Below are 25,880 nucleotides of genomic sequence, written 5' to 3' on the forward strand. Positions count from 1 at the left end.
AGAATTTGAAAGAGCATACCAGTCAATGCCATCAGAAGCTTTCTGTAAGTTTACAAACACTTTAAACTTAGATTTGCCTTACCTTAACCTATCTTCTATGAGAAAATGTAGGGTCTTGTATTGCTTCATGTGTTCCTACGTTTCTCCAGAATGCATACTGATTTCTCCAACATTGGTTTCTACCAATTTTGCCATTCTTTTATAAAGAATCGGTGTTAGTATTTTGCAATAAAACTGATAGTTCAGTAATTTTCACATCTGTCAGCACCTGCTTTCTTGGAATTAAAATTATTATATTCTTCATGAAGTCTGATGGTATACTGCCTGTCTCATACACCTTGCTCAACAGATGGAAGAATTTTCTCGTGGCTTGCTCTCCCAAGGCTATCAGTAACTCTTACAGAATGTCATCTACCCCTGGGGCCTTGTTTCTACTAAGTCTTTCAGTGCTTTCTCAATTCTCCAGTTTCATATCTCCCTTCTCATCTTCACCTAAATCCTCTTCCCATAATTTTGCCCTCAAGTACATCACCCTTGTATAGGTCCTCTATATACTCCTTCCACCTTTCTGCTCTTCTTTGGTTAGGACTGGTCTTCCATCTATGTTCTTTATATTCACACAGAAGGTTCTCTTTTCTCCAAAAGTCTCTAACTTTTCTGTAGGCAGTACCTATCTTACCTCTAGTGATATATGCTTCTATATCCTTAAATTTGTCCTCTTGCTTAGCCATTTTGCACTACCTGTCAATCTTCTTTTTTAGATGTTTGTATTGCCTTTCATCTGTTTCATTTACTGTGCTTTTATATTTTCCTTTCATTGGTCAAATTCAATACCTCTTGTGTTATCCAAGGATTTCTGCTAGCCCCAATCTTTTTACCCACTGGGTCCTCCTCTGCCTTCACTATTTCATCTCTCAAAGCTACCCATTCTTCTACTGTATTTCTTTCCCCTGTTCTTATCAATTGTTCTCTAATGCTCTCTCTGAAACACACTGGATCTTCAGTTTATCCAGGTCCCATCTCCTTAAAAATCCGGCCTTTTTGCAGCTTATTCAGTTTTAATCTGCAGATTATAACCAATAAATTGTGGTCAGAGTAAACATCCACCCCTAAAAATTTCAATTTAAAACCTGGTTCTGAAACCTGTCTTACCATTATATAATCAATATGAAACCTTCCCATGTCTCCAGGTCTCTTCCACATATGCAACCTTCTTTCATGATTCTTTAACCATGTGTTAGCGATGATTGACTAACGCTCTGTGCAAAATTCTATCCTGCGGGTTCCTCTTTCTGCAGTCCATATGCATTTTGTACTTATAATACTTTATTCACCTGACCAGAAGTCGTGCTCCTGCCACCAATCTTCACTAATTCCCACTATATCTAACGTTAACCTATCCATTTCCTTTTCTAAATTTTCTAACCTGCCTGCTTGATTAAGGGATCGGGCATTCCAACCTCCGATCTGTACAACACCAATTGTGGCCACAAACTACTGACAGGAATGGTTAACATAGCCTGGAAGTGGTTTTTAGAACAACATAATGAGTTTGTCAAGCTTTTAACCAGTTCACCTACTTATATACTAAACACATATATTAACTAATCTGTTGGCAGCTTTAGCATCAGCTTTGAAGCTTATGTAATGATTCGTATAAGAGCACGGCCATAGACATAGTTCCTGCATTGAGATTTTGCAAAATGAAACTTCCTTCAGAGAGTAGAAGAACACGATTTAGATATATCTTTATACAATGTGATGCTCTAAAAGAATGATTCTTGATTGCTTACAAAGACTTTACCGCTGCATATATAAATATCAACTCTATCTTTCTGAATTATTACAACAATGTTCAGTGACTGTCATGAGAAGCGTTGTCTTTATTCGCTGTGACATTACGCCAAATCCATGACTATCATTTTTATATACAATCCATGATGTGACTAGAATTGCTGAATTTAAATGGAACAAAAAAATTAAGCACTTAGTAACGCATCTTTAAAACCAAACACAGGTGAGTATAGTAAATTCTGAATAACTATGTGTGTGCAAGCACAGAAATTTAATGTCCACAACTAATCAAAATTAGCAGCTAAAACAACAGACACCACCACTGCCCATCACAATGTCCCTACAGGAAAACTGCTATGAATTCACGAACTGAAAATAAAGTCCAGGATGTGTTGGTGGCACAGGGGTATGGTCTTAGCATTTCACACCAGTATCTGAAAACAAAAAGTGTCACTATGCTGGTCATGAGCTGAAAAGAGGTGACACTTCAAAAATTCTTTGTGCACGCAATATAAAATGCCTGATTAACACAACCCCAGTTCCAGAGAATAAAATTACTTTACTCTATAAACAACACATAAGGAAGGGATAACTCAAGTTTGGATAACTGCTTGCAGCTACAAGACAAGAGAAGAAAATGGGCAATGAGAACTGGCAGTACTTAGATGTAGTAATATTTCTGTTCCAATCCAAATACACATGCCACTTTCATGCAACAGAGTTGAGTATGTTAACTGATTACATCCCAAATACTGTCCTGTCGACAGTACGGTCATCACACAACACGCACAAGCTCTGATTACACAAGGATGAGAATGAAATTGGCCATGCCCTTTTCAAAGGAACTACTTGCCTGGCGCGATTTAGAGAAATTGCAAGAAACCTACATCTCGATGGGTAGACAGATATTTGCACCATCAGCGTCCTGAAGGTGAGTCAAGTGTGCTAACCACTGTGCCACTTCGTTCAGTAAAAAGTCAACCACTTGTTTAGTTTAAAACACTCACTGGTGAGAGAAACCAACTTTCAGAGTTGCTCCTGTTATGTCACTTCTCTTAGTATGGCAGCAAATTAGGTTTACTCGAATAATAATTATAGCATACAAATAAACTTAGCTCATTTAAAAACAAAGTTAGGTACCGGCAAACAATAACAGACAAATCAGGTCATTTTCAATAAGCTTACATGTCTCCAGTTCCGTTCACTGCCAGGTGGTAATTTCTTCCATCTCTTAACCAATAACACACATGCATTGCATATCTCTCCTGAGCGACGCTCATGGAGTTGGAAACAGTCCATAAAATCATCTTCATATTTTTTGCTATCTGTAAACCGTGAACTGAAACAATAGGAATTAACAATTATCACTTAGGTATAAATTTTCAACAACACTATAAACGCTACACACATTCCTTTGGAAGCACCACTTGTTACGTTTTACACATACAAACAAAAAAATGGGTGGGGGGTCTCTCCCAGCAAGATAACTATGCACTAAAAGGAACCTGACTGACTTGTTAAGAGCTTTTCATACAAACTGTCCTACAATTTCAGAAAATGTTACAGCGTATATTCTAGGCACCTATAAAAATTTACGTATTTTGGCTTCATTTATTGTTAAGACTTGAATTGACTGCCTGGATGCTATCGTCAAAAAGAAAATGTTTGAGCTACGGAGTCAAAACATAATATTGAAACACTTCACGACGACGTAAGCTATAGCTTTATATGCAACTGTACTAAGTAACTAACATCTGCTTATGTTTATGGTGGCAACAGTTCTAGTGTCAAGTTTATTAAATGATATCTAGTGGTTCAACTTACCTGCTAGATTTTGCTCTGCAAATGCAACAGCCCGTGGAAGACCTGTATACCTTCGGTTTATGAAAGCTAAACATTGTCGATACTTCTTTCCCCTCAGTTACCTAAAACACACAAGAGTAAGCTGCTTAGCGTCTGTAGCTTGTGCGCTCATCGGCGATGCTGCTCCATCGCTGGTGGTTCCCGGCAACCGGCGAAGTTTTACATGCACATAACAAATCAACTAACACAGTTCCAAGCAGGTACTCTAAACTATCGGGTCATTGGGACAGATTCACTAGATCGTCATGTCCGCAGGACGCCGTGGTTGTTTTGAGCAATCTTTTGTTGATACAGGCGGCGACAGCGGCGGCGGCAGCGTTGCCGGTTTGCTCGCGCATTGACCCCCGGCGACCAGTCGACCGGCCTTGGGCCCACTAACATGGCAACATGGCATCGGCCGTCGTTGGCCGCGAGCACGTACGCAGCCGTGCGCTTGCAGCACACACAGCCCAAGGCGGGAATCCGTTGCGATGCGTACGCTCACTTTTCTTGATCAGGTTCCAATGCTGTAAATCTGTACACTACCATTGACAAGATGGAATACAAAATTTAGAAAATTGCCTCTGTAGTGCAGCCATCAGCTTGACACGTCAATATTAGATATAATCCGGTATATTCAGCCATCAATATTTCGTCGCCGCTGGCTACGTGATCAATTGCGTCGTAAGTACGTCCATCCTTACGTATTACTTTCTGAAATACACGAATCGTTTACTTTCGCTCTTTTTTTCTGCTGGTGATGAATTTGGCTATTGTCGATGTTTATGCTGGTTTCTAAAAATCACCTACCGTACCCTTCATAAAGATCTGTTCTGTAGGGAAAAAAAAATATCATCCTGGAATACAGGGATAAAAATTTAATGGCGACGTCAATTACTGGTGCTTCATTTTTTGGAATATTTAACAACAGCCACTCCAATCTGCCTCTCTATTTAGCTGTGCTAAAAGGTACTGATTTCCTTGTACAAAGTTGCGCGGGACTGCTAATTGGCGGAAGGGAACATAGCATGTGACCGATGGCTGAGGAGACATCCCGTAACCTTTATTCTGAAATAAAATTGGATGCAATTCTATTCCTTCAGTCAGAAACTAAATGATGCTACAATTACACAATAGAAAGTTTTTTTTCTGAAAATAATATGCACACTTAATCTCACTGAAGTATTCTGTCCGTAGACTTGTTCAAGCTAATAAATCCTGCGCAACTTCTCAATCTCTGCATAACTTTTAAACATGTATGCATTTGAATCAATGTAATTAGTCTGTAAATTACTGATTTATTAAATTGTGCTTAGTTGCGATACTGTTAGACATTTCTGTGTGAGTCAAATATGCCACTAAATTCGTCTTCAAAGTACCAAACTAAATCTAGCGACAATCAAAGAGAACTTTCAAAAACGGGAGTCACTGGTGGATTTCGAAATGCACACACCGTAATAAAACTGTCAATTATAGACGTGTTGCTCGGAATTACAACGCGCTCTGTAGCGAACAACTGTTATGCAGACATGGGTTCCAGAATGTTAAGTGAAACAAAGGTGATACAGTTTGACATCTGAAACATGAAGGAATTTCGACAAATTCTATGTGAACTGAAGTATCACACAAACCTCTTATTTTCTCGTACTTAAGAATTATGCGGAGACGGCATATTTTCGCGGAAGTATTTTACGGCATATTTTCGCGGAAGTATTTTGGCCACTTGTATGTGTTTAGTTTTTAGATTAAACATTTTTCTGAGGGTTAGGTACAAGTTTTAAGTTGCTAACATATTTTCCTCATGTCGAAACTGAGTTCCCACTCCACATCTTATTTGCAAATGAAGGGACACGACTGGTTAGTTTTCGGACGGAACTGAATAAGAAACAAATGGTTTGACAAGGCAACGCGCGCGCGTTCGGAAGTACTCAACGACAAAAAGCAACATTTTGGGTCTCAGAAAAGTTAAAAATGTTCGCTAACCGACACCACGAAACACACTTTTCCCATTATTATGTGCTGCAGCGTCGTTACAGAATCAAACTAACTTTTCCCATCTATCTGGGGTCATAGTACGCCTGACAATTTTATTTCGACTATTCCATTACCAACCTTTTCAGTAACTTATTGGTTCCTAGGTATGCTCAAAAATGCTTCAAAAATTTTTCTTTTCATGCATTCTGACAAATTGGCCATCATGCGAAAGCCTTGGGATATATTTAAAAATGCACTTCGGACAGGCAAACACTACTTTCTCCCGAGTTATACGAAATTAGCTATCAATGGCAAAATTCAACTATGACAGTAGGCATTGGATGGCAGCGATAACGGAGATCGGCGAGAGACGCCGGACGGAGATCGGAGAGGAGGCGACCGGCGCACACCTGTTAGCGGCGGGCAGCCTCCCAGACGACACGTGCGGCGGCCGCAATCGATGCTGCAGCCCAGCCACCCCACTCTCGCCCCCCCCCCCCCCCCCCCCCGCCACCACCCACACGCCCGGGCTCGCTGGACTAATCGATGCGCTCGCCACCCCCTGATCAATGGCTCCCACAACGCCCATATCCTCCCACTCACCACCGGAGCGATGCTGTGCCTGCCCGGCAACTGCGAGACTGGGCCACACCACTACATAATCACACGTAACCAATATCATGACAACGGTTTTGGCAGCAGTGCTGTGCTCAAACAAGTGGCTGTTCTCAACCAACAAAACCGTGACTTTCAAATTAAGAACGAAGCAATTAAGAATGCAGCAATTCACAGAGAATGACCAAACATTTTATTGCCTCTGGGTAAACGAGTATGTCACATACGGTAAAACGAGAACTTAAATATGAGGAGAAATGGCAATAATTTACAACTCAGGTAAGTAACAAAATAACTGTGGGACTCCTATCAAATAGAACTAATGAGGAATACTGAATGTATACAAGGAGAGCAGCACAAATGCTCAAAGGTGTATTTGACTCACAGGAGAGAATCACAGAAATACTGAAAAACTTGAACTGGCAGGCCCCTAAACTGAACTATGAAATTTCAAGAACATATTACGTGATAGATCTAGGAAAATAATACAGGCCCCTATGCAGGGTCCATGAAGATAATATTAAAGCTAATTACTATGTCAGCATGTATTTGTGCAATTATTGTTGGTGCTCTCCATACACGAATGGAATGGGAAGAAACGTCAATATGTCACACAATTGGATGTGGCCATGTGATTTCTGAGCTCAAACACATCCGTGGACCTGTCATAGATTGTCCACTAAATGCATCAAATTGGGTCAAAATCCCAAAGTTAGTGCCTAACTTCTGCCAAATGGTATTTTTAATAAAGGTAAATATCACCTCCACTGACTATAACATCCCTATCCCCAAACGCTCTTTGCCCTGCTGCCTCTCTTTTGGCCTGGTGTCCTCGGTGGCTTCTGCCATTCTTCTACAATAAAATGTCCGGTTTCCTCCATAATACCCTACCCCTTTCACCAGCCATGGTAAGGCTACATTCTGAAACCCTGTCAGATCTTTAGTTGCAACCAAGGGCATGCGTGTGTGTGCTTACATGTCCCCACCACCACAAACATGAGAGATATTAGCAATGAGGATTTAGGACACACTACAACAAGGTTACCAGCACTTACTAACATAGCATACTGTCAAAACATACTACTGGAATCCTGATTGAATAACAAATTAAAATTATAACTCTGGATATTATGGCTGTTTGATCACTTAACAAATATATAGATATACCAGCCACCTTAAAAACATATTAAAATCTCCTATGCAATAGCTTATGCAGGTCAGTAGTCACATGAAATCTAGAGACACCTACCAAATTCATACCCAAGAAAAAACTAACACATTACAGTGCAGTGCCATATTCAGAATTGCTTTATAAATTATTACTTCTCATCATAGTGATCAGGAAGAGAAAGGGCAAGACTGCTCATTGGCTTCACTGACTGCAGCTTGCCAACTCAAGTTTTCAAACTCTCTATCCCACGGACAGATAACACCCTGCTCTGCCATGACAACAAATTGAGAGCACACCTTATGACAGCCTGTACCACTTTTGCGCCATGGCATCCAATGAAATTGAACCATCTTCCTCAGCTTTCGCAGGTGGAGAAATATTCCATGATGGTCCAGTGGTCATTTGCTAGTGTGGACATGTTCTATATTTATCTCAAAATATATGGAGTGAATCTAAGCAGATGTGTAATTTTCAGGCACAGTAACAATTCATCTGTCGCAGTGCCATAAAAATTGTAATTTTGCATGAACAGCTGGGAAGTCGTTAAGTAAAGGAATCTTGTGGACACATTTGGTTAATCCCATGGAACTTTTGTGAGAATGCCTTAGTCTAGTGCAAACTACAACAGAGTTGTGGTGATCAGCTAAAATGTTTTTATTTTGTGTATATTACACATATCCATACAGACATTGCAACCAAGAGATCTAGCCACTTCCCAACCATTTTGCATGGCTGTTGATCAGTTAATAGACACAATAGGCAGAGTGAGGAGCTGTCTACCATAAAGTGAGGAAGCTTTATTCTAAATGGGCACCACACTTCCAATAGAGGAGCAAATGGCGCATGTTTCATGGTGTAAAGCTTTATTTGTAAAAATCAAAAAGTAATGCACCTGGTTGTGTGAACATCATCACTGTTATACACTGAATCTGATGTAGTTGCAACACTATTTGATGCAAGTCACTAAGTAGGAGTACACACCTCTCATGACCTAGAAAAACTGAACAGTCGGGAAGAGAATATCGAGGTTGCAGGATGGGGGTTAACAACTAAATAACACAAGCCCAAATGATATTGTACATTTTCAGAATTGAACTGGATAGTGGTGCATATATAATTCAACTGTAATTGGTTCTTTCTCCATGACATATTCCAGTGCAGCAATCAAAACTGTATAATTACTATCAACTTGCAGTTAGCTTCAAATTGCAGATTTTTTCCATCAATAACCACAATGTTTCTCCATGTGATTGGCTTGTTTCCACAACTGAAAATTCAGCTGAAAGGATGGCAATTTTCTAAGGATAAAAGATATTACATACACAAGATATGAGTAGAAACCTTATACTTTTATGCCTGAATAATTTGCTTTTTTCTGTACCATGGTGAGATTTTTTTATATTTTTGTGGAGATCACCCTTACTTCTTGTGTCACGGTTATAATATCAGTTTGTTTTATAAACTGAATGATTATTGTTCACAAACTACATTAGCAAAAAATACTGCCACAGTATGGTGTGGATCCCCAGCTGTCTGAATAAATTTCTGGAAAAGCATCCAACGGTGCACTCTACTCACAATTCTGATAATCCTTTTCTGTGCAACTAAGACTTAAATATTGGTTACCCTAGAATATGAAGCCGAGAACACAGAATAGAAAAATCCACAGTATGCAGCTCTGATTGTTTCCAGACACAAACAAATGCAATCGAACAAATGGCATATGCTGCTGAATTCTGTCTTTATATAAGCTGATGATGTGAGCTGATGAGTTTATGTTGTTATTAATATATAATCCCTGTTTTTTATTTGTGGTTTGAAACTGAATGAACTAAGTCTTGTTGAAACTGAATGAACTAAGTCTTGTTGACACTTAGGAACAGACCAATTGAAGTGAACCAATTTAAAGTCTGTTTGAATATACTGGCCTTGACTGCAGTTGGATACTTCATCAGTCATAATGGTTGTGTTGTCTACAAATAGGGTGAAGTGTGCTTTTTGGCTCACACATCATGGAAAGTCATTGATAACGACTAAGAAAACTAAGGGACCACATACAAGCCCTGCAGTACACCACGTTTCATTGTGCCACCATCAGTGCAAAAACGGCCCAGTGCTGGGTCTTCAACACTACCTTATTTTGCTATTTATGCCACAGTGCTCAGCCTCCTTTGGCAGAATTTTGTGATCCATACATACAAATGCTTCAGACAGATCACACAAGATTCTCCATCTGGTGACAACCTATTGTTTATAGATTCAAGCAGTTGGTTGACAAAAGAGATGTCTTTTAAGTTGAAATACCCTTTTGGAACCCAACGTGATTTTCATTAAGTATATTATGTTTATTAAGATGGTCCACAATTCTCTTGAACATAAGTTATCTGGGATTTTAGAAAGATTTGCTAGCAGTGAAATAGGCTGGCAGTTGGAAACTGCAGCTTCATCACCTTTTCTTGACAGCAAGACAGCAGTTTAATGATTGCATATTTGAGTCTATTAGGGACAGTACCTCGGGTTACAGACTCACTAAATATGCAACAAAGAACTTTAAGAACAAACTGGCAGTAGTGTTTCACTACTTCGATATATCAACAAAAATAATCAGTTTTTGAAAATATAATGTAAATGCATAGGTAGAATTAACTAATCAAGTGGAAGTAGGAGAAAACATATAAAGATATTGAAATTTGCAATCTTTTGGAAGCAGTGACTACTCCTTCTAGCGGAAGGTTGAAGTGAGAAGAAAGTGGGGCAAAGGAAAAGGATTGGCGAAGTTTAGGAAATAGGGAGAGTTTGGAAAAGTCACCAACAACCCTGAAACACGGGAGACATAGTGGACGGGATGAGAAGGAAAGACCAATTCAGTCTCTCCTGGCCCTGGGTTGTGGGCAATTTTTCCAAACCCTCCCAATTTCCTAAAATCTCACCTGTCCTTTTCCTTCGCCCCTCCTCCTTCCTCTTCAACCTTTCCCTCCATATGAAAGAGCCACTGGCTCCAAAAGCTTGCAAGTTTCAATACCTTTATACATATTTTCTCCAGTTTCTTCAGTAATTAGATAGGTATACTATCCACAAGTGGAATTTTTGTTTTTCATTTGGCTTATTGCCTTCTCAATCTCATCTGTTGTGATATAGGGTACATGGGGTAAAGATCCATGTGGGTCCCACACTAAGTTTCGTAACTGACCACCACCAATTCAGAAGTTGACATCGATATGACAGGTTTATCTTACTGTAACTTAGTGTTCCATGAAAGATCTTCCTGACAGGTCACTCCAAAGGTGAGAAAATGAGGTAAGTAGTTGTTTTTATATCTTTTCTGACAGTTTGCTTGCACATAGTACAAGAAGAATTGACCATTTACTCACTGATACTACTGCATTTAAGCTTCACTTCTGTGTGTACATGATTGTTCCAGTTAGTCCCCAAACTCAACAATGGTGCATTTGTCGGAAAACGGAAAAATGAGCCAAACCCCCAAAGGCGTTCTGGGATAAATGCTCACAGCTCCTGCAATGTCACAATTCTTCAATGATAATTCCCACCGATGATGACACTCAACACACACTATGCAAGATTATATCACTTGAAGATGTAATTCCACTGTCTAATGATTAAGGGGAAATGTTCTGCAATGCATTGAAATCTGTGTTTCTAATGTTGACACACATTAAAGAATGAGTGGAAGAAGAATGCATGGATAAGAAAAGCTTGTTGCTGAGACAGAAAGACGTGCCACAGAAAGAAAAAAAGCTTGCTACAGAAACCAAACAACATAAGCTAGACTTCATTACATCAATGCCAAAAAAGATAGAAAACAGGTCAAGAAGCCAGTTGGTTATTCTTCAGAGTCAGATCAAACCTCTCACATCACGACAGTAGCTCAAATATAGGTATGGGATTACTACTTGGTTAAGAAGTATCTGAAGAAGAAGAAGCAGTCTAGAACTTCAAGGAAGAACCAAATTTGTCTATCACTCAAGAACTTTACTGTAGTAAAAGTGCAGGGAAAAACCAAAAACTCATTCTGGCTCTTTTTGGCCATGGTAATACCAATAGGAAGGCAATGAATCTGTGGTGGTGGTGGTGGTGGTGGTGGTGGTGGTGGTGGTGGGGGGGGGGGGGGGGGGGAACCTGGAGCCCACAAATTTATTGACACACAGCAAGAATCATTGATTGGCACTGGCGATGTGATACTAAAACTGTCGAAACCCTTGAACACGGCATGGTTCAACAATGGAATAACTTTGTCAGGTCCTCAAAAAAAAAAAAAAAGTACAATGTTTACTGGGCATCTAGACAGCTTGGCCACAGTAATTTAACTCTTTCAGGTTATCTTACTAATCCTCCCATCATGGAGAAGAAAGTATTATTTCTGTACACATATTTTTAAGCATTATGTTCGAATTTACGATATATTCATGGTTAGTATTGTTTTAAGTAACTTTGTTCAAATATAACAATGTTATAAAGTCTTATTAGTGTTTTTATTATGCAATCAACCTTTTTTATCCATTTTTATCTCAAGTGGAGCAAAGACCTGCAATCTCTTTTGCAAAATTGTAAAGTTCTGTATAATTAATGATTACACAGAGCTGGAATTTGGCATGTTGAAATCACAGGAAAATTTGTGCCTCATTGGCCACACGTTAGAAAGTCAGAAAACTGTGGGGCTTGATCCCCACCAATCCCAGGGTACACATATCTGCCAAATTTTGTTCTGTGCTGATTTTTCTAGAAACTTCTTGGCTTTAACCACAGATCCTTTGCAACCATTTTGATCTACCACTGCCCACAAATGGTTGTTAAAGATATTGGAAACTACTTTACCTTCATTTACCATGCTTCCATCGTGACAAACTCTAAGCTGTCTGTATTCTCTGACTTTTTTCAGCCTTTCCTTTGCCACCTTCCAAACTGTTTTCATTATTTGTACTGTCTACTTCAAATTTAATAAGTATGCTCTTGAATTTGTAATCACATTCTTTAGGATGCTACAATATATAATTTAAAGTGTTCTCTATACTGAAGTTAATTAGGATTTCTGAGTGAAGTATAAAGCATTCTCTTTGCTTATAGGATGTTTTGATTACCCTTAGTAAGCCACTGTATCCTACAATCACTCAGTTTGGTACTTCCTTAAATTCTCAACAAGGGTAAAAATTTCGTTCTGGAATAAGATAAGCAAAATATAGTATTTGGGCATTGTTTATTGTCTCACTGACATTAACACCAATATGAGACAACCAGTCCAGTGTTTTTCTTTGACTCATTATATTCTGGTGAAATATACTAAGTTTATCTTTCTGATGGCATTGTTTTGTCATAAATTGCAATTAGAGATTATACAAAGTGTACACGCAAGTATCTGACTTAGGTTAGTTCCAGAACTGACGCAGGGGACCAAAACTCCTGTAGGGTAGTGAGTTTCCTTATTCTTGTGCTGCTTCTGCCTGTGTCTGTAGTAGTAGTAGTAGTAGTAGTAGTAGTTGATGTTGATGATGATAGAGGCACATCAGGTAGTGAAAGGTCTTGCACTGCTGAAGATTGTGGAGGGACCAATACTGCTGAAAGATTTTGAGCAACTGATGTATGCAGGTCAGTTGTTATAAGTTTCATGGCTGCATTTCAAGACTACAAGATCATTGTTGCTGCACCTGAAGGTTTTGGTAGCATTCCTACAGACTCTTCTGTTATTTATCTGTGCTATTTCTGTGCAGACCATGTTTTGTAGAGAGCTCTTTTACAGAACTGGTATGAAAGTTGCAAAGAAAAATAATTCACAATTTTTTTGCAGTCCCCTGTTAGTGTTTCCGATTTCAATACTAAAACAAGATTTTTCTATTACATCATGACTCCATTTAATAGCCATAACAAAAATGATAATATGTGGATTATTTCAAAGTTTATTTTTCAAAACTCTCATTGCCCATCTACTTTAATTACAGTACATATTATTTACACCCCGTATCACGATACATTGGCTTCCAGACTGTATAAAGCTTTGACAGGTCTTTAGAATTTCAGATGCAGTGCCAGCTGCATCAAATCTCTCTAAGTATTACAAAAAAATTTGGTTGTTCCTCTTTCATGGCTATCTGCAAAAACATAATTTTGTCATTTTTCTTTGATACATGGTGATACATACTATCTACTTTTTCATCCATCTCTGTTCAAGATTTATCACCATCCTCCTAATCACCAATTTTTCTCTTATCATTTGTTTTCCTTCATATTTACTGTCTTCATGGGCAACAGGATCAAATTTGTTTCCTGTATGCAACACAAATTTCTCTGTTCCCTGTACTACACAAGCTGTGTTTTTAGGCCTAATGTACCTTTCCCGCAGGTTTCCCTCACTCATTCTTCACAACTGAGTTGTGTTAATACATATCTAACCTTCTGAAAAATAATGTTCTATTGCTGGAATGTCATTTATCAGTGCTTTTATCACAAATTCTTCCAAACCAGCAATGGGTTTCATTCAGTATCAGCACTTTTCCCCCTCCTTGGCACCATAGAGTTCAACTGAGGTAATTCTACTTCTGCGAACCTTTGCACTCAAATGACAGCCTAGTTCCATACTATCAAGTGTTAATAATGGCACATAACACAAATGCATTTAAAATTATTAGTACATTTAATCAGCCTTAAGACTTCATGTTTTGTAAACTTCAACTCCTGCGATTTTCCAACCAAATTTCTCAGATTTTCCCCAACAAAAGTTGGGAAACCACCTTGTTGTCTTGCTCATATATTTAGGCCCACTCCCTGACTGACCTCCATCTGCTTGATGTTTACTTGTCACCTCTCTTGTCCTCAACTTTGTTTCTTATTTGGTTGGTCCTGCGATTTCTTTACCATCAACCCAACTAGCACACAATGTTGTTGTTGTTATATTCCCCCCCCCCTAGAAAAACAGTGACTAGAGTAATCATCTCATCTCCTCTGCATAGTAACTCATTCCCCACACAGAGTCATTATCAGACTTCTCACCTACTCCTCAGTAATGGATATGCTGTGACAGTATGAAAACAAGACCGTTTTCTTTATTTTCAACACATTGAAAAAAAAATGCATATTTCATAGTTAAATACCTGTTTTTCTTATCCCTTTTGCTTATTTATTTCTTGACATATATTATTTTTACTTGATGGTTATAACTGTGTTGTTCCTCTCGTTTATATTTTTCTTCAAGTAAAATATAAAGGAAAGAAACTACCCAACAGGAGGAACTGTAGAACAAATTAACAGTAAATTACTCTTTTTGGATTAACTAAACAATTTGCAAACACTGAGTAGCTTTGATCACTGTCTAGCTCATCCACCTGCTGATAAGTTGAAACCATAAATTGGAAAAATAAAAAGTTTGGCAAAAACAAAACAAAAAAAACATGATAGCATTTATATGGCCACTGGAGCAGGGCCATCATACGAGCATTTACATACTCTGCAAGCCATCGTATGGTGTGTGGCAGGGGGTACCCTGTACCACAACTAGTCATTTCCTTACCTGATCCAAAAGCAAATAAAGTGGAAAAATGACTATCTATATGCCTCAGCATGAGCCCTACATTTATTATTTCTGTGAGCTGCTCACTGTACATTAGATGGAAATTTCTCAAACCTGAACTTTGATTCAAAATGCAATGTCAGAAACACATTTTGCAATTAATCTGGATTTCTAAAAAAATTGAAATAAAACAAGAGCTGGTGCATGGAGAGAAAGGCTCTTTCTTAGTTTTACAGCCATTGAATTCTACATAGCTTATGCTAGGATAACAATTTTCAGCAAAAGAAAAGGCAGACGACCCCGTTTTCTCAAATCGCCCATACACAAAAATTACTGTATTTTGCAAATCTTCGAGGACTGATTATGATACCATATACCAAAAAATATTCACAATTTCTAATTTTAGAAATTTTAATATAATCTTTCTCATGTTCTTTGGCTCCAATTTCCAACGTACATGGCCTAAGTGACAGGTGTAGATAATTTTTTTCATCTTCATCCATTATGCTTGAGTAAGCTCCTTATTTTTAAAAGAAAATTCTATAGGCCTAACTGGATCACTATTTAAACTGTTTTCTTTTGCCTTCCGAAAGGTGAAATCCTTCAAATTTGGAGTTTGGGGAAATATCGAATATCGTCTTTTTCCCCGACTTCTATACCATATCTTCATGGGGTTGGCAAGTTAATTACTGGAGTTGACAATTTTAGTGTTAGAGGGTGGATGGATACTCCTTCCTGTCGCCACCCTAAACCCCACCTTCCACCACCACATGGAATTCACGTACCTCATCTGTCTGCATCTGGTGTTACCTAAATGAAAACATGCAAATATATTATAAATGTTTGCCGATTGCGTAACCAAGTCAGGACATGGGCACTAGCCTGGTAGTCACATAGTTGGGAAACTGCCTTAAAGCCACATTTGGACTGGTTGGTACATCAGCTCTCATGATTAATTTGCTGGACAGATTCGATCCAGGGCCAGCATGCCTCCCTCAATTTCCAAAGCAGTATGGTGATGAGCATAGCTATACAGGCAGGTCACAAATGGGACAGTAATAGGTAATGTAGTTACATTCATAATCCCAAAGCTGATACATAAAGCAGAAGATGAAATACTAGTGTAATGTAAAACCTGTAATCATAAAAATACCTGCTACAGATTTTGGAGAGTGGCAGTTCAATTTCACACTGCAATATATGCATTAATACTATTAGACAATGTGTGATTATATACATCGACTTGCTACTGGTGGAACTAACTGAAAAACAATGCTAGTTCTTCATCTAATACTTAAATTGCTCAATTAAGTCCCGCTGTCTATATTAAATAACGTAGATAGTTCTTTTCCCTGTGCTATATGTTGTGCAATCTTCCTATTTCATTCCCACACAGTGTTTAAGCTGAAGACTTGCTAATGTCTCTTTGCAGTCTATCATTACAGTATACCCCCTTTTTTTTAACAAGCAGTACATGAAGGTATGAAACTTTAGTGTAGTCTGACGTTTCACTGTGTCCTTGTTCTTGAAATTCTTTAAATGGTTTTTGCTTGAAATGATCAACATTACAATAGGTTTGGTAATTCAGGAATCTTCATCAATACAGTGTCAAGAAAATGGCAAATTGCACTATAGATTGTCCTCTTTCTAGTATACGAGGCAACACAAAGTAGAAATTTAATGCGAGTATTCTGAGAACGTTGAAAGTATATACGCTGTAAAGGTAAACAATTAATGATATAATTAAATCATACAGTTTCTTATCTCATGATGAAAGCTTTGCAGTAAAATTGTAACAGCATGGTTCTGAAGATTTATTTTTATAATATGCGAATAAATATTAGTAAAAATATATTCACCGATATTCCCTATTATTTTAGTATTACGAATTTGAAAACAAACACAGTGAAACAACAAATCTTATTTGTACTATGCTCGGCAAATGAATTTTACCTTTTAGTCGTTCCTGCAATAGCGCACAGGAGACTATAAAAATGCATTTGAAGTTGAAGCAGCCCTAGATCGATGAAATATTCCGACAGACACGAAAATTACGGCAGAAAAGGGAAGTGATCATCCGATCATGCGACTCAGAAATTTTTACTTGGTTGCTTTGATCACTCAGATCGAAAATTTTAACGGGAACAGTTAGTTTATACTTTCCAAAACTAATATTTTTCAGTGCGATGTCGCTACACTTGTGATATATGCTTCAATGTCGCCAAAGTATTTTACAAGTTATGGACTGACAAGTAGAGTAAAACGAATGTCAGTGGCGATTTTCATTATTTACACTGCGAAATTACTTTGCGATTTACAAATATCGCTCAACGATGCTGAAAACCGTACTCAGTTTAACCGCTTTGCTCAATTTTTAAAATGAACTAACTAAAATTTACGTTTATTTGCAGTTACATTTTCCGAGGACGCTACTTACATATTGGGGAATGTCATAGATAGTACCAGCCTTACTGTCAGTGTTGGTACGAAACAGCGCATCTCAGTTACGATTTTTTGTATAAAGAACAATTATTAAACAAAATTTTCAGTCATCAATTTTTACTGTTCTTTTCTGACCCCGTTTTCTGAAATGGGCATACTGTAGGTACGCACAATGGAGACTCCAGGACGCCGAAATTCTCTTTTGTAAAATAATCAAATAAGATGAACAATTTACAATGACAATGATTTTAAGAGCTCTTCCATTTATTTTCTTAACGTATACTCATTCGTTGTACATGTCAACTCCGAATGTAAGCTACTGAAACAACTTTAAATTTAAAACAGCAACTTACCTTTTCAACGCAGGTGACGGCAAGATTCAAGAGCTTGACTGCGCAGATTTATGGCGCATGTTTGGTCAAATTAGGATTACTTCACAAAAAATTCCTCTTACCGTTAAATGAAACATTATCAGAAAGTTTGTATAAATTCATTTATTGTTTAAAAATACACTATAGCCTCCTTCTATTTGGTCTCCTAGTTACTGTTTTATAATCAACCAAATTACAGCTTTTGCACGACTCGACCGGATGTAGATCCCAGAATTCATCACTGCATTATATTGAAGTAGATGCGTAACGTATGTAAACTATCTCTATGACTTTTTGCTCATGTCAAATCAAGGAAACTTTTACAAATTTTTGTGTTTTTGAAGTATTCCTGGGATTATAAGTTAATGTCATCTGTATTATTAAATTATTTTAGTTTGCTGAGTGTCTTTCTTCCATATTAGTGTTTGTTCAATAATATCAAATAAAGAAATATGACAGTTACAACAACGAGATATCTACAGCCACACGCTAATCAATGAACAGCTGATTGCAAGAGTTGTGTAGTTTGCGTTTTCGCTGTCAAAATGTAGAGGCGTATTATGTAAACGCAAGGAGGAAGAGAATGCTCCCCGCAGAATTAGAGTAATGTGAAATACATATTCGTCTCTCACATTTTCTTCCAATGTTTTTTTTGCAATGGCAAACTTAACAAATTCGGGAAATTATAATTTTAAGGTAGTTCTTCTTGGGGAAGGTTGTGTGGGAAAGACTTCGGTAATTTTGAGATATGTTGAGGATAAATTCAACGACAAACACTTAACTACTTTGCAGGTTAGTTAGTTATAGAATGTTTTTAATCATATACTGAAGTATTGGAAGAATCCAATACTTGAGAACGATTTCAATTTTCCTTTTACAGGCGTCTTTCTTGAAGAAGAAGCTGAATATCGCTGGTAAGAGAGTTAATCTGTCAATATGGGATACAGCTGGACAGGAAAGATTCCACGCTCTGGGACCAATTTATTACCGGATGTCAAATGGTGCTATCCTGGTGTATGACATAACAGACCAAGATTCTTTCCAAAAGGTAATTAATTGCAAGATTGACAATTACTTGCCCATTGCTCCTAAACGTATGTAATAACAAGTTCATAATTATCTTGCAGCTGCGGACGGTGGTACTTTTATAACATAAAATGTCATTAAATATTTTTTCAGAGAGCTGCTAACTGAAACTTCATTGCTAATTTCTTTAATTTAGATGTAAATACATCTTAATGTGCATAGAATATTAAGTAAGTAATCATAATAGGAGTTGAAGATTACATTATTTATGTAGCGAGTGAGGTGGCTAAGGTACTGTTGATGCCTGGACTCGCATTGAGAAGGAGTGGGGTTTGTACTCCATCCAGTCATCCTGACATGGGTCATCCATAGTTTGTCCAAGATGCTAAGGTGAAGGCTGCGATGATTCCTTTGATGAGGCCTCGGCAGACTTTGTCCTATCCTTGCCTTATTCTATCATACTTTGTATGTTACTTCAGTAATGTATCAGACATGCCCTGTACTGTTGTGCCAAATGGTCAGAGGAGGGATAAGTAAATAAAAACAGAATAAACCCAGAGCAAATAATTTGAAAACCGGAGAATTAACATGTTACAGTATTCCATTATTAGGTATGCAGTAATTCATTTATTCAGGGGATGTGAGGAAAATAAACTTTTAAGAAGAGGCTTTATCCTGGGTTTCGAGAAAAGAGAGGAGAGAATCTATGCGCCCACCTATTATTTACCTGTAACTCATTACAATATTACAGTAGTACATGTATAATATACTATTGCAACAATTTTTTTACCTAGTAACAACAAAGGCAACCTTCCATAGAATAAAAACAATTGCCAAATCATTGAAAGGCAAGTGCCCTTCAGTAAAGAATCTTGCCACACCCAGGACAAACTGAGAAAGGAATAGAAGAAATTTGTTTATTAAATGTCTGTTTTAAGTTTGTGATATATTAGCTCAAATAATTTCAAACATTCTGTTGTCATGAGATGTCGATTTTCATGGTGCAGTGATGAATTAATAATCTTACATGTAGCAGTTTCACACAGCACTTTGAGAAATGTCATTTTACACAAATATTTTTCATTATACTTCCGTAGATAAGTTACATATTGGACCACTGCAGCATTTTCCATTATGGTGTGGTCATAAATATTAGGCTTCACTACCAGTCAGTTTGTCACCGCAACCAGATTTTCTGCTTTCACATGTGTTGGCTTCACCAACTCTCAACCAAATTGTCGCTTTCTAACCTAACCTAGACAATGGGCTGCACTACAGATCAGTCTGTCAACACTGGCAAAAGTCAGGTTGGAGGAGAAGGGTGTCCAATATGTAAATTTATCTTCTAGTTTATACTTAATTCCATCTGAGTAAGTAAGCTGTCCTTGACAAAGTTATCTTAATATTGGCATAACCCCCCCCCCCCCCCCATGAACCATGGACCTTGCCGTTGGTGGGGGAGGCTTGCGTGCCTCAGCGATACAGATAGCCATACCATAAGTGCACCCACAACGGAGGGGTATCTGTTGAGAGGCCAGACAAACGTGTGGTTCCTGAAGAAGGGCAGCAGCCTTTTCAGTAGTTGCAAGGGCAACAGTCTGGATGATTGACTGATCTGGCCTTGTAACAATAACCAAAAGGGCTTTGCTGTGCCGGTACTGCAAACGGCTGAAAGCAAGGGGAAACTACGTCCGTAATTTTTCCCGAGGGCATGCAGCTTTACTGTATGATTAAACGATGATGGCGTCCTCTTGGGTAAAATATTCCGGAGGTAAAATAGTCCCCCATTCGGATCTCCGGGCGGGGACTACTCAAGAGGATGTCGTTATCAGGAGAAAGAAAACTGGCATTCTACGGATTGGAGTGTGGAATGTCAGATCCCTTAATCGGACAGGAAGGTTAGAAAATTTAAAAAGGGAAATGGATAGGTTAAAGTTGGATATAGTGGGAATTAGTGAAGTTCAGTGGCAGGAGGAACAAGACTTCTGGTCAGGTGACTACAGGGTTATAAACACAAAATCAAATAGGGGTAATGCAGGAGTTGGTTTAGTAATGAATAGGAAAATAGGAATGCGGGTAAGCTACTACAAACAGCATAGTGAACGCCTTATTGTGGCCAAGATAGATACGAAGCCCACACCTACTACAGTAGTACAAGTATATATGCCAACTAGCTCTGCAGATGACGAAGAAATTGAAGAAATGTATGATGAAATAAAAGAAATTATTCAGATAGTGAAGGGAGACAAAAATTTAATAGTCATGGGTGACTGGAATTCGAGTGTAGGAAAAGGGAGAGAAGGAAACATAGTAGGTGAATATGGATTGGGGCTAAGAAATGAAAGAGGAAGCCGCCTGGTAGAATTTTGCGCAGAGCACAACTTAATCATAGCTAACACTTGGTTCAAGAGCCATAAAAGGAGGCTGTATACATTGAAGAAGCCTGGAGATACTGACAGCTTTCAGATAGATTATATAATGGTAAGACAGAGATTTAGGAACCAGGTTTTAAATTGTAAGACATTTCCAGGGGCAGATGTGGACTCTGACCACAATCTATTGGTTATGACCTGCAGATTAAAACTGAAGAAACTGCAAAAAGGTGGAAATTTAAGTAGATGGGACATGGATAAACTAAAAGAACCAGAGGTTATACAGAGTTTCAGGGAGAGCATAAGGGAGCAATTGACAGGAATGGGGGAAAGAAATACAGTAGAACAAGAATGGGTAGCTTTGAGGGATGAAGTAGTGAAGGCAGCAGAGGATCAAGTAGGTAAAAAGACGAGGGCTAGTAGAAATCCTTGGGTAACAGAAGAAATATTGAAATTAATTGATGAAAGGAGAAAATATAAAAATGCAGTAAATGAAACAGGCAAAAAGGAATAAAAACGTCTCAAAAATGAGATCGACAGGAAGTGCAAAATGGCTAAGCAGGGATGGCTAGAGGACAAATGCAAGGATGTAGAGGCTTATCTCATGAGGGGTAAGATAGATGCTGCCTATAGAAAAATTAGAGAGACCTTTGCAGATAAGAGAACCACTTGCATGAATATCAAGAGCTCAGATGGAAACCCAGTTCTAAACAAAGAAGGGAAAGCAGAAAGCTGGAAGGAGTATATAGAGGGTCTATACAAGGGCGATGCACTTGAGGACAATATTATGGAAATGGAAGAGGATGTAGATGAAGATGAAATGGGAGATAAGATATTGCGTGAAGAGTTTGACAGAGCACTGAAAGACCTGAGTCGAAACAAGGCCCCCGGAGTATACAACATTCCATTGGAACTACTGACGGCCTTGGGAGAGCCAGTCCTGACAAAACTCTACCATCTGGTGAGCAAGATGTATGAGACTGGCGAAATACCCTCAGACTTCAAGAAGAATATAATAATTCCAATCCCAAAAAAGCAGGTGTTGACAGATGTGAAAATTACTGAACAATCAGTTTAGTAAGCCACAGCTGCAAAATACTAACACGAATTGTTTACAGACGAATGGAAAAACTAGTAGAAGCCGACCTCAGGGAAGATCAGTTTGGATTCCGTAGAAATGTTGGAACACGTGAGGCAATACTGACCCTACGACTTATCTTAAGAAGAAAGATTAAGGAAAGGAAAACCTACATTTCTAACATTTGTAGACTTAGAGAAAGCTTTGGACAATGTTGACTGGAATACTCTCTTTCCAATTCTAAAGCTGGCAGGGGTAAAATACAGGGAGCGAAAGGCTATTTACAATTTTTACAGAAACCAGATGGCAGTCATAAGAGTCAAGGGGCAGGAAAGGGAAGCAGCGGTTGGGAAGGGAGTGAGACAGGGTTGTAGCCTCTCCCCGATGTTATTCAATCTCTATATTGAGCAAGCAGTAAAGGAAACAAAAGAAAAATTTGGAGTAGGCATTAAAATCCACGGAGAAGAAATGAAAACTTTGTGGTTCGCCGATGACATCGTAATTCTGTCAGAGGCAGCAAAGGACTTGGAAGAGCAGTTGAGTGGAATGGACAGTGTCTTGAAAGGAGGATACAAGATGAACACCAACAAAAGCAAAACGAGGATAATGGAATGTAGTCAAATTAAGTCGGGTTATACTGAGGGAATTAGACACTTAAAGTAGTAAAGGAGTTTTGCTATTTGGGGAGCAAAATAACTGATGATGGTCGAAGTAGAGAGGATATAAAATGTAGACTGGCAATGGCAAGGAAAGCGTTTCTGAAGAAGAGAAATTTGTTAGCATCGAGTATAGATTTAAGTGTCAGGAAGTCATTTCTGAAAATATTTGTATGGAGTGTAGCCACGTATGGAAGTGAAACATGGACGATAAATAGTTTGGACAAGAAGAGAATAGAAGCTTTCGAAATGTGGTGCTACAGAAGAATGCTGAAGATTAGATGGGTAGATCACATAACTAATGAGGAAGTATTGAATAGGATTGGGGAGAAGAGAAGTTTGTGGCACAACTTGATCAGAAGGAGGGATCGGTTGGTAGGACATGTTCTGAGGCATCAAGGGATCACCAATTTGGTATTGGAGGGCAGCGTGGAGGGTAAAAATCGTAGAGGGAGGCCAAGAGATGAATACACTAAGCAGATTCAGAAGGATGTAGGTTGCAGTAGGTACTGGGAGATGAAGAAGCTTGCACAGGATAGAGTAGCATGGAGAGCTGCATCAAACCAGTCTCAGGACTGAAGACTGCAACAACAACCACCACCTTAACTTGTGTGAAAACACTTGCAAGTACTCTTAAAGTTCATTTAATGATTTTAACGTGGATTATTAAGCATTTGAAAAGTTTTGCACGGTATTATAAAATGTTTGTCATTAATATAAGCTAGTAATAGGTTTCAGTTTTATAGGCACACTGGGTAATAACTCGGATGGAATTGCTTGCACTCCATCCCGTATGCTAGTTATAGAGGTAGAGAAGATTAGTTTGACTATTGGCCATCTATTTCCATATTTTTATAGGCAGTCTTCCCAATTTGGCTGTAAAACTGAATTTTAAAAAAAATGACAGTAGGTTCTTAGTTTTTTTAGCTGTTTATAAGACACAATACTGTAAAACAAAACCCGTTTGTATTAGACCCAAAATGCTGCCACAAGATATTATCTGCAGTATGCAAATGACTTTAAAGTGTAAGTCAGAGGGTATCTCCCACTGTACTAGTTGTTAGGGCTTTTTCCCATTCAATTCACATATGGAATGCAGGAAATATGATTGTTAAAATGCCTCTGTGACACCATTATGTACTGTAATCTAATCTCACCCTCACTATCCATATGGCAGCAATATGTAGGAGGTTTTGGTATATTTCTAGAGTCACCACTTAAACCAGATTTTTGAAACTTTGTTAGACTTTCTTCTGATAATTTCGGTCTCTATATAGTTCTGTCTATAGACTGATGTATTTTCCTAATTCACATTCCTACTGTTACAGCCTGGTATTTGTAAGAGTTTACCGATTCCAATTGTGACTCATCACTTTTATATTCATAGGGTACAAGGTGTGTGTGTGTGTGTGTGTGTGTGTGTGTGTGTGTGTGTGTGTGTGTGTGTGTGTGTGTGTAAGTTGCTGAACATTTAAAGTAGTTTGACTGAATATTTATGCCCATTTGTTCAGACTGTACTTCATTTTAGATAACTCTATCATCTGCAAAATGTTTGTAATTCCTATTAATGTTATTCACAATGTCATTTACATAAAACACAAGTAACAAGACACCCAACAAAAATCCTTGGCGTATACCCAAAGCTACTTCTACATCTGTAGGTGACTCTCCACATATGCTGTACACTCCCTATAAAGGAATCCTCTAACCAGTCACAAACTTTACCTGATACCCCATATGAGCATACTTTTGATAATAAATATAGGTGTGGTACAGAGTCAATAGATTTTCGGAATTACAGAAATACTATATCTGCCTGACCACCTTGATCCATGGCTTTTAGGGTGTCATGAAAAAAGTGCGAGTTGAGTTTCACAAGATTTGTGTTTTCGAAATCCGTGCCAGTTTTCATGGAGGAAATCATTCTGTTGTATGTACCTCATTACGTTTGAGCTCAAACTATTTTATAAGAGTCTACAACAAATGAATGTCAGTGATATTGGACGGTAGTTTTATGGATCACTTTTGCTATCCTCCTTGTAGACAGTTGTACCTTGTGCTTTCTTCCAGCTACCGGGCTTGATTTTTCCTTCAAGGAATCTAACAAGGAGATGGCACGATCGTGGGATCTGTCCATAATTTTGTGTGGTGAAAGGACCCCTAACACCTCACATGGTTAAAATATTAGGATGCACTACTCGAAAAATCCCGAAAAAAAAAAAAAAAAAAAAAAAAAAAATCAATCCAGAGTTTCTTAGGTGCCTTAAGAGTATAAAATGTTATTCCCTTGTTGAGTCGCCATCTGGTCTACATGGTTAGCACTCGAACCTTTACGCCAGATGTCTCGGGTTCAATTCCTTCCCCGTTACCTACCCCCCCCCTCCCCCTGTTGCTTGCAAAATTGCAGCGCACTGTTACGGGAGAATCGTGAAATTAATTCCCAGGAAGATTGTATAAAAATTCATTCTATAATTCACCATCGGTTGACACCAATATTCTGAGACATGATTCGATATGCCTGGTTCGCCTCAAAATTATTAGAAACTCAAAACATTATCGTAAATGTTAATGGGCATATTTTTGTACAGATTTATTGCAAATGCCCTGTGATTTTTAAAAAAATTCGCTTTTATATGTTGGACAAGATGTCACAAAAATTATTGCTTTGTTTGTTTTTACGATAATTACCACTGCGGTTCTTGTTTATAATTATTATACGTATAAAAATTGAATGTTTTCCAATTGACTTTGTTATTCTGATTAAAAACCAATGTTTCTCCTCATATACTTTACAATGAAAAATGGTAAACCCACCGCCATGAATTGTGTTGTTGGACAAAAAAAAATAATTTTTGTTCAATAATGTAACTGATTTGTTAAAGATAATGTAAGTTTGGGAAACTTTCTGAATAATTGGTGGAATAACAAAAGAAAATGAACAAAAAAAAAAATGTGCCAGAGTAGGAATCGAACCCGAGCCCTAAACGTCTAGGCCAGACAGTGGGTCAGCAACGGGCTAACAT

At 38.2% G+C, this 25,880-nt stretch overlaps 2 protein-coding genes across 4 annotated transcripts in view; one reads left to right on the forward strand and one right to left on the reverse strand.

Moving 5' to 3' along the window:
- The window catches only part of LOC126365837 (SIN3-HDAC complex-associated factor), a 30,881-nt gene extending 12,968 nt beyond the window's left edge, over nt 1–17,913 (reverse strand). Inside the window, exons 1-3 of one of the 3 annotated variants that reach the window (XM_050008471.1) lie at nt 17,708–17,913; nt 3,619–3,719; nt 2,980–3,133 (exon numbers count right to left, since the gene is read on the reverse strand). In XM_050008471.1, coding sequence (XP_049864428.1) covers nt 2,980–3,133; nt 3,619–3,692 — 228 coding nt within the window. In that variant the 5' untranslated portion in view covers nt 3,693–3,719; nt 17,708–17,913. Of the gene's footprint in view, nt 1–2,979; nt 3,134–3,618; nt 9,706–17,707 lie in introns of those variants that run through there. The other 2 variants (XM_050008472.1, XM_050008470.1) reach the window with 2 other exon arrangements.
- Nucleotides 17,914–17,975: 62 nt separating this feature from the next.
- LOC126365839 (ras-related protein Rab-21) overlaps nt 17,976–25,880 on the forward strand; it is a 42,781-nt gene continuing 34,876 nt past the window's right edge. The window contains exons 1-2 of the mRNA XM_050008473.1: nt 17,976–18,517; nt 18,606–18,773. Coding sequence (XP_049864430.1) covers nt 18,383–18,517; nt 18,606–18,773 — 303 coding nt within the window. The 5' untranslated portion in view covers nt 17,976–18,382. The remainder of the gene's footprint in view (nt 18,518–18,605; nt 18,774–25,880) is intronic.

Source organism: Schistocerca gregaria, chromosome 4 (assembly GCF_023897955.1).
Source record: "Schistocerca gregaria isolate iqSchGreg1 chromosome 4, iqSchGreg1.2, whole genome shotgun sequence".
NCBI classification, from domain to species: domain Eukaryota; kingdom Metazoa; phylum Arthropoda; class Insecta; order Orthoptera; family Acrididae; genus Schistocerca; species Schistocerca gregaria.